This window comes from Rutidosis leptorrhynchoides, chromosome 9 (genome assembly GCF_046630445.1).
Source record: "Rutidosis leptorrhynchoides isolate AG116_Rl617_1_P2 chromosome 9, CSIRO_AGI_Rlap_v1, whole genome shotgun sequence".
NCBI classification, from domain to species: Eukaryota; Viridiplantae; Streptophyta; class Magnoliopsida; order Asterales; family Asteraceae; genus Rutidosis; species Rutidosis leptorrhynchoides.
In genome coordinates, this window is record NC_092341.1 from 241932376 (window position 1) to 241950727 (window position 18352).

The following is an 18352-nucleotide window of genomic DNA, read 5'->3' on the forward strand; positions in this document are numbered from 1 at the left end:
TATATATATATATATATATATATATATATATATATATATATATATATATATATATATATATATATATATGTTTGTAGTTTATCTTATGTACAAAACATGGTAAAACATCGCATTTTCAAAGACTGACATTAAGTTCAGCAAAAGCTATTAATTTTGACAGCAAGACGTAAAATATCAAATGTGATATAAAACAATATGTTTGCAAACTCGGTATTTTTTTTAATCATTTTTCTACGCTAATCACCCTCATGAATTTAAATTTTTATTGATTTCTTGCAAATGAGAGCATTGCAAGATCTCAAGTGTGGGGAAGGGTTATAAATTCTCTCGGGTTTACACTTGATTTAATTGCCAAATTTTATGAGAATTTGAAAAAATTTCAACTAAATGAATTCAAAATCATGTTTATACATATTTATGAACGATAACACTAGGTGTTAATGCCGAAATTATTGTTACCTCGGAGAGAACATAAATGAAGAAACAATCCAAAATGCTTGAATTCATTTAAAATGGAATAAAGGAGAATAAAAGGCAAAGAAAAAGCCAAGTGTGGGAAGAATTTACCAAGTTCTTTAAAACATATATCACATATTTTGTACAAGATTATTGCAGGTACTTTTGTTTTGGACTAAACTAATCAGTTTTACCCGATTTACTGTAATATATTTGAAAGAAAGATGGATCTGCACGATGAATCAATTCCATCATTAAAAGGAAGTAAAGTCTTCCGAAAAAGACACGCGCTTCTTGATTTAGGTCAGGAAGTTGTCGTCCAGACCAGCTGTAGGTAGGGATGGCAATGGATACCCGATCCAGTGGATATCCATCTGATCTACCCGATTATTCGTGGATATGGACGATCTAAATGGATATGGATATGGATGTGGATGAAAAAATTTCATCCATGGATGAACCCGCTTTCACCCGAATTAATTAAATATATAAATTTATCACTCAAATTAGTATCATTTATGTAGTGATATTTCATTAATTATATTCATATTCACCTTTCTTTATATTTTTTCTAAAAATATAACTTTTTTCTTATATTTTGTTTTGTTTAAATAATCAAATGTATTTATCGCATTTTGGTGGTTCAAATGTGATTCCATGTAACTAAAAGTAAGCAACTTACATGTTGATATCTTTACACGTTTAATAGGTTATCTATTGAATATTTGTTATATAGATTAGTAAAATGTGACTTTCGGTCGCATAAACTATTAAAAATATTACTTTTATCGTATATAGTGAACCACCGCTTATAATTGTTAAAATTAAAATAAATTTAAACGGATATGGATAAGTATCCATTAACCCGCTTCACCCGACGGATATGGATATGGATGGATGAAAAGTAAAAAAAAAAAATAAATGGATATGGATATGGATACGGCCTCACCCGATCCATATCTGATCCATTGCCATCCCTAGCTGTAGGTTGACGAAAAATCTAGAAAAGTCATCTCTAAAATCAGTAGGAAATCCACGGACCTCAGCATCAAACAGGGTCGCCAAGTGGTCAGACTTATCCTATCCATGAGAGGATCTGTCTCATAAAATGGGGAGGGCGCCGTGCAAATTAGCTTGATAAGACTAATGAATCAGACCCCCAGAAAGGATAATCTCCTTAAAGATCAAAAATCAACTTTTAAGACTGATATTACTCAATCGTTGAGATTGACCTTAAAGATTGAGAATTCAAACTCATGGAATTCGATGATATCTAAACTCGAGTTTGAACGAGAAAATATTTTGATCAAAATTACAAACCGATTTATTTTCTGAAAACCTATTTTCAATGCGTTCATTACCATTGAACGTAAAATCCTAAGAATTCACCGGAATTCATTAGGTCACCTGAACCAAATTGGGTGTCAACCGTAAGAACGGTGGTTGCATAGCATGGTCAAAGATAGGACCTTGTGCCAGACCGAAAAATTATAGGGTGATCTTTACTATTGCTCCTACAAAGGATAGTAATTGCATCCGATACGTTGTAGACCATGAACATCTGCATGTCATTAGACATTGCCTTAACAGTTGCTTGTTCAACATTTTCCTTTACAACCGGACGGTAGTTTACCAAAAGGTAATATACGGAACAAGTAAACTGGACGTGTTGCTTTCCCAATATAAGGTTAGCAAGTGGGTGACACAAAACCGTAAGTTTTGAGCTAAAATTTTCAAATTTAAAACCCACAAAACCCACAAAAATATGTGAAGGGTTATTCCGGAAAACTAATCTAGGGTAAAAGCTAGAATTTTCAAAAGATCAAATGTTTTCATAAAGATCCAATTTCCTTAAAGGATCTAAATTTTCATAGTCATGTGGGACTGTAAACCACATCGTTAATATCATTATGTATACAGCTGTATTAAAATCACTGATGTATAAAGTGTAAGAATAAAAAAAGTGATTCGAGTGAAGTGTGATTTTATTTCAAGTTATGTATTGCTTGAGAACAAGCAACGCTCAAGTGTGGGGATATTTGATAGTGCTCTAAATGAACATATATTTAGTATCAATATCCTTCCAATATGTAAAGCTTTTAGTTGTAATTGTTCTATTTTTATGTAATATTCGTTTAAATAAATAAAGTGCGAAGACAAAAGAAGAAAATGACGATTTGAAGACGCAAATGACCAAAAAGCTCAAATGTACAAGATATAATTCAAGTGGTTCCATTTATTGATAAGAAACGTCTAAAAATGACAAGAGTACGAGCCGCGGAACGCAAAGTACAAGATATCTCCGCGTACGAAAGGGCGTTCAAGATATCTCCGCTAAAATTACAAGTCAACTAGGCACAAGAATATAATATAATATATATATATATAATTAATATAAATTATATATATTATATATATATTTAAATAAAACGTCGGCAAACTAGAAAACAAAAGCATATGAGCTGGATCAGAGAGCCATGCAATCGCATGGCCAGAAGGCACAAAATCCATGCGATCGCATGGAGGACAGAACCTGTCCAAGTGCTATAAAAGGTGACGTTTTCAGCGAATTATGTACACCATATTTCATTTCTTTATTTCATTCTCTGTAAACATAATATATATATTTATATCATAATTTTAATTTAAGTTAATTTTAATAATAAAGTTATGGTTTAGTTGAGTTATTGTAAGAAATGTTTTACGGGTTTTAAAATCAGAATTCTGTCCGTGTAACGCTACACGATTAAATACCACTGTAACCTATGTTCTTCCTTTTTAAATTAATGTCTCGTAACTAAGTTATTATTATGCTTATTTGAGCCGAAGTAATCGTGATGTTATACTAAATATTAAGACGGGGTTATTGGATTTTGTACCATAATTTGGGTTTGGACAAAAGACCGACACTTGTGGACATTGGACTATGAACTATTAATAGATGGGGGTATTGTCTAATCGAATGACAACTCATTGGAATCTATCGAACCTATCTTCAAATTAGTTAATCTAATAATTATTAAATGATTATGCATGTCCTATTTAGTGACGTTTATACGACATCTTTTACGATCATTTAATTAATTATTCGGGTTGGGTAATTGATTATTTAAACTGATCAAGTGGGTAAATTAATGTTCATATCTTATTAAAACAGGGGTGGATTACATACAAGGGTAATTGGTGTAATTGTTAACAAAGTATTAAAACTTTGAATTATACGTAGTCGATAACCTGGTGTAATCATTAATCAAATTATTAAAACCTTGTTACAGTTCGAATCCCTAATTAGTTGGAATATTTGACTTCGGGAATAAGGTTAATTTGACGAGCATTTTATAATTATGACCGATGTACTATTATGGACAAAAACCAGATAGGTATCAAATAAATCCAGGACAAAGGACAATTAACCAAGATAAATAAATTAAAATCAAAACGTCAAACATCATGATTACGGAAGTTTAAATAAGCATAATACTTTTATTTCATATTTCATCGTACCTTTATTTACTGTCATTTTAATTACTGCAATTTACTTTATCGCAATTTAAATTCTGTCATTTATATTATCGTCATTTATCTTTACGCTTAAAATATAAAATCGACAAACCGGTTATTAACCGGTAAAAACCCCCTTTTTTAATAATAATAACAATACTATATAACTTATAAATATATTTATATACAAATAGAGTTTAAAACATATATAGCGTTAAACTTAGCCAGCTCCCTGTGGAACGAACCGGACTTACTAAAAACTACACTACTCTACGATTAGGTACACTGCCTATAAGTGTTGTAGCAAGGTTTAGGTATATCCCATCTATATAAATAAATAAAACTTGTGTAAATTGTATTGTATTTCGTAATAAAAATAATACTATTTCATACTACACCTCGCACACATCAGGAAGCTAGGCTCACATCTACTACCCAAGTACCACAAGCAATACCAACAGTAACCGCAACACCACCAGCAGTATCGTCAACATCACCAGCACCAACGGCACTACCAGAATCAGCAACAGCCTCAAAGTACCACCAACATCATCAACACAGTAAGCATTATAAGCACCAGCAGTTGCATCAGTATCAGCAATAGCATCAGCACCATCAGCTTCATCAACAACAACATCCGCATCACAAGCCTCAACATCACAATCTATGCCACGAGCATCATCATCATACACACCATAGATACCAAGGAATACCAGTAACAATAAACGATGAAGTATTGATTCATAACTACATTGAAGAAATACTCTGCAGAGAATATGTAGTTTCTAAAAGTTTTTGAAGATTATTTATTCTTGTTCCAACCTCAAATCAGATGAGATTAATATGATATTAACTCATTAAATCCATGATTTACATTCGAAGAAAATATATATGTGAGTATATATTCAAATTCTTTTGATAAACTATTGATGTTAAAAATATTTTAACGGGTAGGTAATATCCAAGAGATATTTAGAATTCACATTAATATGTTACACTGTACAATCTTCAATTCTGGTTCAGCAGACATTAACTATCCTACTCACATCCACAAATATATGTATCTGTTCACCGAAGAACAACCATTTTCATTCAAATTCAATTGGACATCCAAAGCTTTAGCAGGAGTCATCTTCCTAAGATCACTACATTCGTAAATTATATTCATTCGCATTCTTATCACATCAACCACCGAAACCATCATTCATTACTTTTGAGATTTACCACATTTCTAGTTACATCCTACGCTTAAACACTTCAACTCCAAATTCTTGAAAACACCTCAGAACTATAACCAATGATTCAGATTCGTTAAACTTTGAGAATGCTGACGAAGCAGCAAAAGCTGTAGAGGGTCTTAATGACCAAAAGCTTGATAATAAAGAATGGTGCGATGGAGAAGCTCAAAAGAAAACTTGGTACCCATAAAGGAGGTTGTTGACAAATCACGAAGATTAAACCTATACATAAAGAATCTAGATGATTCGATTTCTGATGGGTATCATCGAAGATCTCTTTACGCATTCTAAATTTCTACAGAAGAATTTTCCTCGATTATAAATTTTAAGAAATCATCGTATCTTTCGTTATAAATATCCTCTATATATCTCTGAAGATATATTCATAACGATTCTTGTCCGCAATTAATTATCTCTTTGCGATATCTTTATTACATCATAAAGGAAACTGTTTTAGTTTCTATATTCTATAAAATTCAAGTTTAAATGTTATGAAGTGGTGTTGGGAATTGAAGCATGAGTTAGTATAATATAATGACATCAGGCCAACGTGATTATATTACAGTAAGTCATGCTAAATTTCTAATGGAAGATGATGATTCATAGACTTTATAATCATCATGTGCCATGTTACACGACTCTTACATTCTACTTAACCTCCGAACATATCAAGAACATATATTCTTAATAGTACTATCCTCAGTAATTCTGGTAATTTAATAAATCAAATCATGATACTACGTTCCTTTCTTCTTAGAACATTAGGTTCATTCGAAACTTCATACCTACGAATTCTGGACCATTACTTGCTTTACAAAAGCATGAAGCTTCGACATATAATGGAAAATATAAAGCCCGATAACAACAGTGAAATTACAAACCGTGTATATCAATGCGTATAGCAATATAAAGACACGGGAGAATTAAAAACACAATAAATCCAAGAGCATAGTAGAAGTAAACTGACTCTTCGGGTGACAGATGAAAAAGAAGAACGATAGATATAAAAGTCAGGACTATATCCAGAATTAGAACTGGATGGAGCATATTAATAAATCTTTTGGAAGTATGAATTGAGGAAATAAAGTATAGAAGTGGTGAAGATAATGAAACGGAAGAGGCTAATTTATAGCGAAATTTCAGACACAGCAATCGAGGCAATTCACCGCATTTAATAAAAGAAAATCCCAAATTCCTTAATTACCGTAGAATCAAATCTTATAAATATTTCGAAGATTTCTTTAAATCCCTTGAATTCCGGAAATCAACTTTAGCTATGTCAAAAGTTAAGACGAACATTTAATTTTCTCATTTTACTCTTTTGTGATAGCTTCGCTTATACTCTTCCTATAATCAAATTGTTTTATCCATATTATTTAAAGTAGATAAAACTCTATTTTTCAACTCATATCCATCATTCTTGTTGTAAACAATGACGATCTCTATCAAATTTCATAACCGTAATTTTCACGAACTCCTCTCTGTTTTGTCTGCCCTAATATTGTGGCATAAACGCTCAAGGTTTAAATAAGCTCAATATTATTCATAACACATATCATGTATCCAATTTACTGAAATGAATTATAAAATATCATCAATCCTTTTGAGAAAACTTAATCAATGACACTCTTGTTAATCCTTTATATAACCTCCGCATTAATGATAAAATGCACTTCATAGAAGAACCTATAGAAATTACGGTTCGTATGATTTAAACTCTTGAAAACAAAACAATATTCTATCCATTGAAATTCACGCAAGGCTCCGAGTATACCTGGGATCGTGAAGACCAAATAAAACGAAATTATCCTCACCTGTTTACAAATAACGCCGACTGATGGCAACAACTAAATTTCGGGAAGAAATGTCTATTAACAGGGGGATACTGTGACAACTCGGAAATTTTCGACAAAATTTAAAATCTTTACATGATTTCATTTAACCACAACAAAATCCGACGATTCACGAACGCTTATATACATGTGTGTATTATAACTTGAAAACGCTAACAAAGCATTAAACATATAATACTTTACATTAAACGTAATTGTTTTAATATAATATTAGATATATTGTAATATATGTAAATATTAAATATATTATTATATAATCTATGTTATATATTACATAAATTAATAATATGTAATATTAATTAAAAGTTAAATTATAGTTATCATTACTAATATTAAAGATATAATTATTATTACCACTAATACGATTAATATTATTATCATTATTGTTAGTATTAGTAAGATCATTATTATTATCATTATTATAATGATTATTATTATTACTAACTTTAGTATTAGTATTAACATTATTATTATCATTAATACTAGTATTATTATCATTATTAATATCAATACTATAATTAGTAGTAAAATTTTGATTTTAGTTATTATTATGATTATTATTTATTCATTATCATTATTAAAATAAGTATTATTATCATTTATTATTAATGATATTATTATTATTATTATTATTATTATTATTAACATGATTATTAATAAATAACATTATTCTTGTTATTTATATTATTATTATTATTGTTATTATTAATTATTAATATAATTATTATTATTATTAATATAATTAATATTATTAATATAATTATTATTAATTAGTATGATTATTATTAATATATTTATTAATACTAATTATATAAATATAATTAAAAAAATCAGATACCTAATTTAGGTCGACATTATTGACCTGCTTTTTATCTACTTTTAAATTCTTTTTATTTTTTTCCCTTTCTGTTCGTGTTCATGACACTAGGTCGACTCAACAGTTCTACAAAACAACAAGTCGATCATATTTTAATCTTTGCTTCAATCATTCGATTACCCACCATCAATATTATAATTAGGGATTAGCTACTATAATTTGAAAAACTAAACAGAAAACTCAGTATAAAACTCGATAACCTCTGTTCTTGACTCAATATACCAAAAGCCAGAATTCGAAACAATTTACAAAATCTAAAAATGCAGTGTTGTTAGGATTCGTCTAGTCAAACTTTCTGCAAAGATTGAGCTTCCAATTCCTCATAACGAATCCGAATTTTGGAGTCAAAGTTTTGGTTTTAAAAAGTCAAACATTTTTCTTCAAGCGAATTTGAGTAATCTGTTATAATTCAGGTTCAATCGATAATTCTAGTGTATTTTAATGATCATTTGAAAGATATTTCGTGTAGGAATTAGGGTCTCAAAACATCCCAAGCTCAAAAATCAAAATTTTGTTCTTCATTTTTTTTTCAAACAGCGACGGGCTGTTTTTCTTTTTTTTATATATTTTTTTTGGTTGTTTGTTTGATTTAACAAAAGTAACTGACACTAGTTAATCTAAAATCAATTTTAAGTCCTAAATCGAAATTGTAATACACGGTTATGATTTTGGTTTGAGTTTGATTCGATTATAATTGAAGAAGAAGAAGAAAATGGTAACTGGAAAATACGGGTTAAAAATAAATATAATACGAGTTATAACAAGAAAGCTGAAATGGAGCATTGGTTAGAGGAGGTGTCGGGTTAGCTAGAGGTCGCGAGTTCGAGCCCCGTCTTGGGCATTTCTTTTTGATAAACTTTCTAAAGGTAGTTTTCTTTATCAAAAATTATTATTATTATTATTATTATTATTATTATTATTATTATTATTATTATTATTATTATTATTATTATTATTATTATTGTTATTATTTCTAGTATTATAATTATTATTATATTATTATTACTACTATAAGTATTAATTATCAATCATTATTATTATCATTATCATTATAAGTATTATTATTTATATTATAATGAGTATTATTATTATTATGTAATTACTAAAGTTAACAGTAAAATTAATATTTTTACAATTATTATTATTAATATCATTATTTTTATCACTAATAGAATTATTAACATTATTATCATTAATATTAAGAATTATCATTATCATTTTTGTTATTAGTATTATCATTATTAATAAAGTTATTATTATTATTAGTAAATCATTATTATCAAAACTATCATTTTTATTGAAAACATCATTTTTAGTAAAATAATCATTTTTATTAAAGTTATCATTTTTATTCGTATCATTTTTATTAACAATACTTTATCAAATAAATACTTATATAACATAAATATAAAAGTATATATATACGTATTTATAGAAATATATAACAATCGAAATAATATATATAAACTTATTCGATTAAAAGTATATGTGTTAATATATATACTTGATATAGGTTCGTGAATCCGAGGTCAACTCTACATTTGTTCAATGCCGTCATATGCATATTTACTACAAACTATCGTATCGTATCGTGAGTTCATATGCTCCTTTTTATCTATATTTTTAGGCTGAGAATACATGCACTATTTTTATAACTGTTTTACACGTTAGACACAAGTACTCAAACTTTTATGCTATATACGTGCTTTGTCATGCTAAATTCCCACCGTAATATCGTTAATTGCTGAGGTATAAGATGCAAACTTAGTTATTGTGAGTAGCGCTACTGAGAGTGACGTCTCTAGCTATTTGACTGATGGTCTTTGGTTACATAATAATGATTCAACTGACACTACCGTTCAAGGTGTCGCGGGGTAAACTTTTGTCTAGTAGCGATATTACAAACATCAACTCTTTCGATTGATATATTTGGTATTAATCAACTTTAAACTGAATTCTTGTGGTCTAATACTATATTGAACTATTGATTTATGACAAACCTATGAACTCACTCAACCTCGTGTTGACTTTTTAAGCATGTTTATTCTCAGGTACTTAAATATTGCTTCCGTTGTATATCTGCTGCTTTGATGATGATTTCTTGCCATGCTTGGAGTCTTCATGCATTACTTACCAATTCATTTAAAAACATTTAATGCTCTAAATACAATGTAACCTATTTATCTTCCGCTGCAAAACTCAATAAAATGTCTCATATAGAGTCGTTTTCGTTTATACAACTGTGATTTGATATAATTAGTCACAAATACCCCAGGCCCTATTTGGGGGTGTGACAGTCTTTGATGAAATGCCTCAAGGGATGTTGTTTCTTGGAACTCTATGATGTCCGGTTATTTTCGTAATGGGTTGATAGAGAAGACTGTTGAGGTATATGCTTTGATGGTGAGATGTTTTGAGTGTGCTACACATGTGTATTCTTTCACTTGTGTGATGAAAGCCTGTGCTAGTCTTAGAAATTTGAAACTGGCTTTGCAAGTGCATGGTTTAGGTAAAAAGTTTGAGTTTTTATGTGATAATTCTGTTCAATCGTGGATGATTGATATGTACATTAAGTTTGGCAATGAAGAAGAAGCCATAACGTTATTTAAACAAATGAAGGCTGTTCTCCTGTTGCCTCTGATCACTTAACTCTAGCAACTGTTGTTGGTGCTTGTTTTAATTTGAAGGATATTGACTTTGGAATCTAAATCCATTGCATATTCATTTAGAATTGGTATGGGTTCTTTAACCTCCAATAGCAAATGTATTTAAATAGAATAACATAATTAAAAGGACGAAATTACCCTCACATGCATGGCACATGTGAGGTGAAAACCATCAACTATTGACGAACGTTAGGTTAGGGTACCAACCACGTAACTTAAGCAAAACCTAAGTACCAACTATGCAAAAAATAAAGTTTAGTTTTTCTCATGAAAATGTATACAAACCACAGATACCAATAGCGTAATTTCTTCTAATCAATAATAATAATGTATGTATGATAATAACAATAATACTAATACTAATAATAATAATATAATATTTATAATAATTACGGAGTAATAATTGATGAATTAGACAACTATATGATTATAATCACAATTAATAATTTAATTATAAACATAATTTAGTAATTTATATTTTACACAATGGAAAGGGATGTTCGTTAGCGGTTCCACAATTGCGCATGTGCAGCTTGTGTGGTGGAAACCGATATTGAAGCTGATGGAACTTTGGGGAAAGCCAAACGGGAAAGTTGCACCATTAAATTTTAGTTGGCTATTCAACATTTGCCGATGTGATATTCTTAGAATGAGATATACTAAGTGTGATATCCCTTATGGTGGAATATGATAATTCTTTTAAGATTATGATTGTCTGTTTTGACAATGATTGTCGCTTTTGAAAATGTTCGATATGGATGCATTATTATCTCTTGTATTGATTTGGAGATAATGTCAGCGGCATGAAGATGAGAATCTTGAAGTTGTCGTCGAGGAAGCGGATGAGAATCTTGAAGTTGTCGTCGAGGAAGCGTGTATTTCGCTTATCTTAACAATATGGAAGCATAGTTATCTTATTCTATCCAAAATGTGAAGATTTGTTGATTTTATTTTGGTTAAAAGAATGGATATGGTTGCTTAGTCCCACATTAGTGGATGGAAAAAATATGTGTGACTTTTCTAATTATAAATGTAAAAGATTGTTGTCCCACATAAGTGGGTGGAAGAAGTTGGAGGTGAACTCAATGGTTATAAAAGGGCTTCATGGGATTAATTCCAACTTGGATAAATCAATATTTGATTAATTTCTTTCTTTCTCTTGTCTAAAAGTTGTATTAGTCAAATCTTTGGAGACTGTAGCTGGCTTAAGAGAGTTGTCTATGTCATTGTAACAATTTATGATATACTGAATTTTCTTTATTTGAGGGCCCGTGATTTTTCTCCGGTTTTAAAGTTGCACGTTAAATTATTAAATTCTTGAATCTTTATTTCTTTAATGTATTTCATTAATCGTGTGTTAGAAATTAGTGAGGCTATTAACATCTACTTCTTCCCAATCAATTATACAAAAGATTTCTTAAGAAAAAAACATTTGCCATGACATTTACAAACCTCAAATTAGTTGAAACATTTACAAACATTAAACAAAAAATAAACAACAAAACAAAAGTTAAAGTCAAAGTTTTCTAACGTATATTAACTCGTTACCTATTTTGCCATTCCGATAAGGGTTTATATACCAATGTTGTTCACGTCTTACAAATCCAAAATTGTAAGTAAAGATATAACTGAAATCAGTAACGAGTAACAACGAAACGAACACCCGGATCTAAACGAAAACCAGTTATGTAAATCGTTGTTTGAAATGATGCGATGTCGCCAAGTTTTCATTTGTATAAGCCTGAACCAGCACAGTCAAGAAACAGATCTGATATAGATTTCCATCGTTGGGGTGATCGCTACGGGTAGATTGTGTTGCTTACCTTTGATTCGTCCTCCAGATTGTATCGAAAAGTCGTATCGAAGTGTCAGTTGCTTCATGGTAAATGTAACTAGCATATATCAGGTGAAGACCTTGGTTAGGAGTTTATTTTGATGCTTTCATCAAATTATTAGGGTTTATATTAGAATTTATGACGGTAAAATATGAAGATGAAGGACTGAGTCAAATAAGAATGAAATAATTTTTGTTTTTAACCTTACAGAGAAATAGATAAATTGTTAAGAAAATGGAGTGAGTAAAATTATGCAAGTGTGTGTTTGTAGACAAATGAGAAAAAAAAAAATAAGATAAATTGTTAGGCTAGTTTATGTTTAGCTGAAGTTACATGTTAAAAAAGAGAAAGAGAATGTAAATGTAAATGTAACAGGTTAAAAGAGAATGTAAATGTAACAGGTTAAAAGGATGATATAATGACAATTTTACTCTTACATGCATGACACATAGGGATGGAAAATGGACCCGTATTCGACGGGTAAACTTGAAACCCGACACTTTTGGGATGGGTTCGGGTCCAGGTATTCCGGTCTTGAGCCGGGTATGAGGATGATTTTATTTATTTTGGGTTCAAGTATAGGGATGAGTTTAGATACAAACCAGCATACTCGACCCGTATACCCAACCAATATACCTGTATACCTAATCCGAAGGGAATTTCAATTTTATTAATAACAATAATATAATTTAATAATTATAATATAAGCTAATGTGGTATTGTACTATTTGTATATATTATTTAAATTTAGTATTCAATTAATAGCATTATTGAAACATAAATTGAATTAAGTGAATGGTAAATGATAATGACTAACTGGGATATTCAATACCTACAAGAAAATCTGATAATCCTAAAGTTAGTAAGTAAATGTGGATCCCCGTTTACTTATGGAAAACCCCGATAACCCGACAGAGTAAGTAAATGGGGACCCGAAGCCCAACCCAATGCCATCATTGACCGGAGTTAATGGAGAAAATTAATGATCGTTAGATAGTTGGACTATTCATGCAAAATTTGCAAAGTATTGAACTATTCATGTAAAAAAAATTGGACTATGCATGATTTTTTGATAAATCACAAGGAGTATCCGTGTATTTTTGGGTAAATATAACTAACAAAAAACCATTGCTTAGTGTCTGCCTGCTCAATCTCATCTCCTCACACCACTTTCTACTTTGTAACCATATTTGAGATAAAAATTTACATTAATTATACAAATTCTGATCATGTATTCAGATTCCGTATGAGATTCATCATCACATTTCATATTCAGCTTAAAAATAAGATCAATATATCACTATATCAAGCAGATACCTTCGATTGATTAATTTCAATATCTGTTGTATTCTGTGTGTAATAAAGAGAGATATGGGAGTGTGTGGATCAAAAGCAAAAGGATGTGTACCTATACGTCATCATAAACACCGTGATAATAATAATAATGGTGACGAAATTACGCCCAAATTCAACTCAATTACACGTCATCATAATGGACGAAGACGTAGGAAACGAATCGGTAAGAAATCTAAATCGGATCCTAATCGTTATTCATCAAGGAGTAAAATCGATCCATCTGCTATTGCATCATCCAATTCAATCGATCGTCGTTCTTATCGTAACCCTACATTTCAAGGTATTCACACAAACCCTAAAATTATGCTAATAGTTATTTTGTTGTTGCTGATTGATGATTTGGTAGCTTGCTGCTTATGTTAGTAAGTAGAGTTTCAATTAATAGTACTCCTGTAATTCAATATGATGATTATCATTGAAATTAGGCTGATAGTTATGCTACATCGTGAATGAACTAGCTATGTGTGTGTGTGTGTGTGTGTGTGTGTGTGTGTGTTTAGTGCCTGTTTATAAGTAAGTTTTAGCTTGAATAAGCTAAGAAAGTAACCAATGAGGTTTTTATAGTATTGGAATAGACATACTTTGTTCTGAAATGAGCTTTTTATGAGTTTATTAATTATTAATTCATGATATATATAAACCATGTGGTGTTATTAGGGAATTCAGATTCTTGGTATGACTCGCCTGCTGGGCTCGATTCTGATGGTGATGAAGATTTCTACAGCACTCAAGATGGTACGAGTTTCTTTTATTATTTGTTTATATAGTCATATCAGTCGATGAATCTATCCTTTTTTTGGTAAAGGGCTATACTTTTGATGAAAATGGTATATCTTGTTACATACTCACCACCAAAACATTATCTTAGTGTATCTTATTACAAGCTTTTTCTTGATTATCTTGCTGCTTATTAATTACACAGATAATTTATCTCAAAGCAGTTCAATTAGTGCATCAGTAACTCCAAGATTCTCTGATCATGTCAATGGTGCTACGTTCTCAACAACTAATTCACTAACCAAACACGGTGAAACTGCACCATCTTCCATAGATGGAGTGTCTAATGTATACGATGGGGGAATTTTACAAAATAATTGCCTCCCGTGTCTTACATGCACGACCTCAACAGATGTAAAAAGTAGTAAATCACAGTGTTCGAGTCCTCCTCCAAGTGCAAAGAAGAAAGTTACTTCTATGCTTTCTTTTAAATGGAGAGAAGGCCAATCCAATATTTCCATATGTAAGACTCATTCTTTTCTTATATCATATTGATATGTTTGATTGCCATTATTAACTTACAAATTGGACGGGTTAAATGTACCTGTTACCTTCTAACTGGTTCCATCACTGTTGTTTCTTTGCATTTTTTTATTTATGGCGGTTAAAAGTTTTGTCTTGCTGTTGTTGTTTTCTATTTTAGTTTCCCCAAAGGCTGTGCTTCAAAGGCCAACAGCTGGTTCTCAAGTTCCATGTTGTCCGATTGACAAGAAAATGTCTGATTGCTGGTCACCACTTGAGCCAAGTACTTTTAAAGTCCGGGGGCATAATTATTTAAGGTATAACATTGATATTATGTTTATGTTCTCGAATGCAGGTGAAACTGTGGGGGTATGTGGTCGGTTAGATAATTGTTTAAAACTGGTAAATACGATACAATTGTCTTTCTATTATATTATATAATGAACTGATATATTCAATTTTATTTCTGATGTTAACATAAACTATAACACAGGTGTGATTCTATTATTCTAAACTATAACTATAATGAAGGCTTTGCATACAATTGGGCTGACTTTTCGTACTGTTTTCCTGTTCATCCATTAGTAGTAGCATCTAAACCTAGTTGACCCATTTCTAGATAACTAACGTGGAAATGCTCCCCTGCATTCTTCTAGTTATGCTATCTTGACCACTTTTCATATAGAAGTACATCATATGTAATTTTTCATATGTGATACTTGTCGAATACGGAGCTTGATTTGGATAGTGAACCAATCTACGAAATTTTACTATTATGTTGTGTGGTCATCATTTTTAATAATACAGATTTGCTAGAAAACGTAGTTAGGATGGATAAGCAATGAGGAAATAAATTTTTCGTCTGGTTTTTTAACTTGTAATATTTTTCAAGTTTCAATGAATGTGATCCACAATGTGGACCATGTTGAAGATTTTGTTTCTTGAAATTATCATTGGTCTTAAGTGCATGCTGTTTCTTCTATTTGTTCAGAGATAAAAAGAAAGAAAATGCTTCCAATCAAGCAGCTTTTCATCCAATTGGTGTTGATGTATTCTTATCTCCACGTAAGATTGATCATGTTGCACGTCTTGTTGAACTTCCAACCGTCGAATCATCTGGAAAAGTACCCTCTCTACTTGTTGTAAATCTTCAGGTATAGCTTTCTACTCTTTTTTTTTTTTTTTTTTTTTTTTTTAACAAGTTAAATATGTTTGAATAAAGAACACACGAACACAGTTAAGCTAAACTCTATGGTCATAGTCTAAATGACTGTCTTTTAGCTTCCTAATCTGTTGGAAGATTAATAGTTCATGAAATAGGGACCTTTTGATGTATTGATGGCAATATGGGTGGGTCATGCTGACCGGTGAACACACATTTTTACCAGGAACTATTCAAAATAATGCCTCACTTCTAAAATATAAAGCAATCTAGGAGATTGTAAACACTGCATTTCAACAATCAACAACAATTAAAAAGAAAAAAAAAAGTGCAAACGGGTGACGTTTAACATGTTTTCTTTTTGGTTATCCTATATTATTAACTTAATTACCCGTAAACAATTAATGAACTTTCTGTAGCATGTTATCTCTGAATTTGATCAGATACCCCTTTATCCTCCTGCACTATTTCAATCAGAATATGATGGAGAAGGAATGAGTTTCGTTTTTTATTTCAAGCTCTCTGAAAACTATGAGGACCTTCCACTCCATTTTCAAGAAAACATCAGGGTATAATAGTCATTATCTATATTGGCTTGTAGTCTTGTTAAATTATCTTAAGTCTCACAGTATTGTGATTTGAATTTGTTACAGAAAATGATCGATGATGAGGTGGAAAGGGTTAAAGGTTTTCCAGTAGATTCAATAGCACCATGCAGGGATAGATTAAAGATCTTGGGCCGATTGACCAACTTAGACGATCTTCAATTAAGTGCAACCGAAAAAAAGCTCATGAACGCGTACAATGAAAAGCCGGTCCTTTCACGTCCCCAGCATGAATTTTATCTGGTAATTCTTTTCAATATGTAATTATATTATATATATTTATATTATATTTCAATATCTGGTAAACCTTTTTAAATGATTTTTCTGTGAAGTACACCAAATGTTATATGCTTTCTACATCTGGGAATTGACAGGGAGAAAACTACTTTGAGATTGATTTGGACATGCACAGATTTAGTTACATATCAAGAAAAGGTTTTGGAGCATTTCAAGATCGATTGAAACATTGTACCCTTGATTTCGGCCTCACCATTCAGGTTTGGTATCCCCAAAACATATTTCGTTTTTAACTTGTTGCTTTTAGCATAAAATCAAAGTTTTAATCTTCGATACATACAGGGCACAAAGGCTGAAGAATTGCCTGAATGCATATTATGCTGCCTCCATTTGAAAGAGATTGATTACAATAATTACAACCTCCTGGGACTTTGATTCTCATTTTACTTCTTGGGGCCCTTATATTCATCAAAAGGTATTCCAATAATATGCATATGTTGAAATAAAATTGGTATAAAAAATGATGTATATTTTTTTAAATAGATATTGGAATGCAGTTGATCATAATAATGTTGTTGAAACGTTCTTTGTTATGAACCGACCTTTTCTTTTAGGCGAAAAAAAAGAAGCACGTGTATCAGTTGTTCAACGACTTCTGTAGCTTACCAATCATGTACTAAAGCATCGGAGATCAAACAAGTAATGGTAATACTGTTTTCATAGTGCTGTATGCGGCTGATTACAGATGAACATGATGGAGAAGTCTGGTGATAGATGGGAATGTTATAATTACAAGCCGTTGAATGAGGCGTAATACTCTATGCATAGAGCTTTAACATTTGTTTGGTTTCTTTCAACGGAAGTTAATATATGAACATGGTTACCATGAAACAGTACACTACCATTCTGTTACTACACAACCTAACCCGTCTGACTCATCCATTCAATATTGACAACTTGAATAAACAATCTGCTTCAAACAGATTAAAAAAATGTCCCAAAAAATCGCACATTAATAGTAAAATGGGGTCAAATTACAAATTTGTTTCGGATTATCAGAAGTTTTCAACGGATATATCTAAAAATAAAATACACAATTTAATAAAAACGATGATGTTTCACAGTATATAAACCGTGATCTAAAAAACTTGGTCATGACTGAAAATTTTCAGGACGCCATGAAATGTGCCCTTAGTCACTTGCCTCAAAAAACCGGTCATGACTGTAAAAATTCTGGTGGCGAATTAAAAATTGACAATGACCGTTGTTTCATGCAATTAGCAAATTCGCAAAGTCCCTCTCGAATTTTGAGGATATTTTTGCAATT

At 30.8% G+C, this 18352-nt stretch overlaps 1 protein-coding gene across 2 annotated transcripts; it reads left to right on the top strand.

Annotated features, from left to right (window-relative positions):
- The first annotated feature begins 13589 nt into the window (after positions 1 to 13589).
- Positions 13590 to 17947, top strand: LOC139866950 (uncharacterized). Of its 2 annotated transcripts, XM_071855253.1 has the most exons (10): positions 13590 to 14062; positions 14440 to 14517; positions 14705 to 15022; positions 15203 to 15338; positions 16013 to 16175; positions 16627 to 16752; positions 16837 to 17031; positions 17163 to 17285; positions 17368 to 17500; positions 17640 to 17947. In XM_071855253.1, the coding sequence occupies exons 1-9, from the start codon at positions 13798 to 13800 to the stop codon at positions 17458 to 17460; spliced, it is 1497 nt and encodes a 498-aa protein (XP_071711354.1). In that variant the 5' UTR covers positions 13590 to 13797; the 3' UTR covers positions 17461 to 17500; positions 17640 to 17947. The 2 variants fall into 2 exon arrangements, with proteins under 2 accessions (XP_071711354.1, XP_071711355.1); XM_071855254.1 differs by lacking the exon at positions 17640 to 17947 and having other exon boundaries at positions 17368 to 17501.
- The last annotated feature ends 405 nt before the right edge of the window (positions 17948 to 18352 follow it).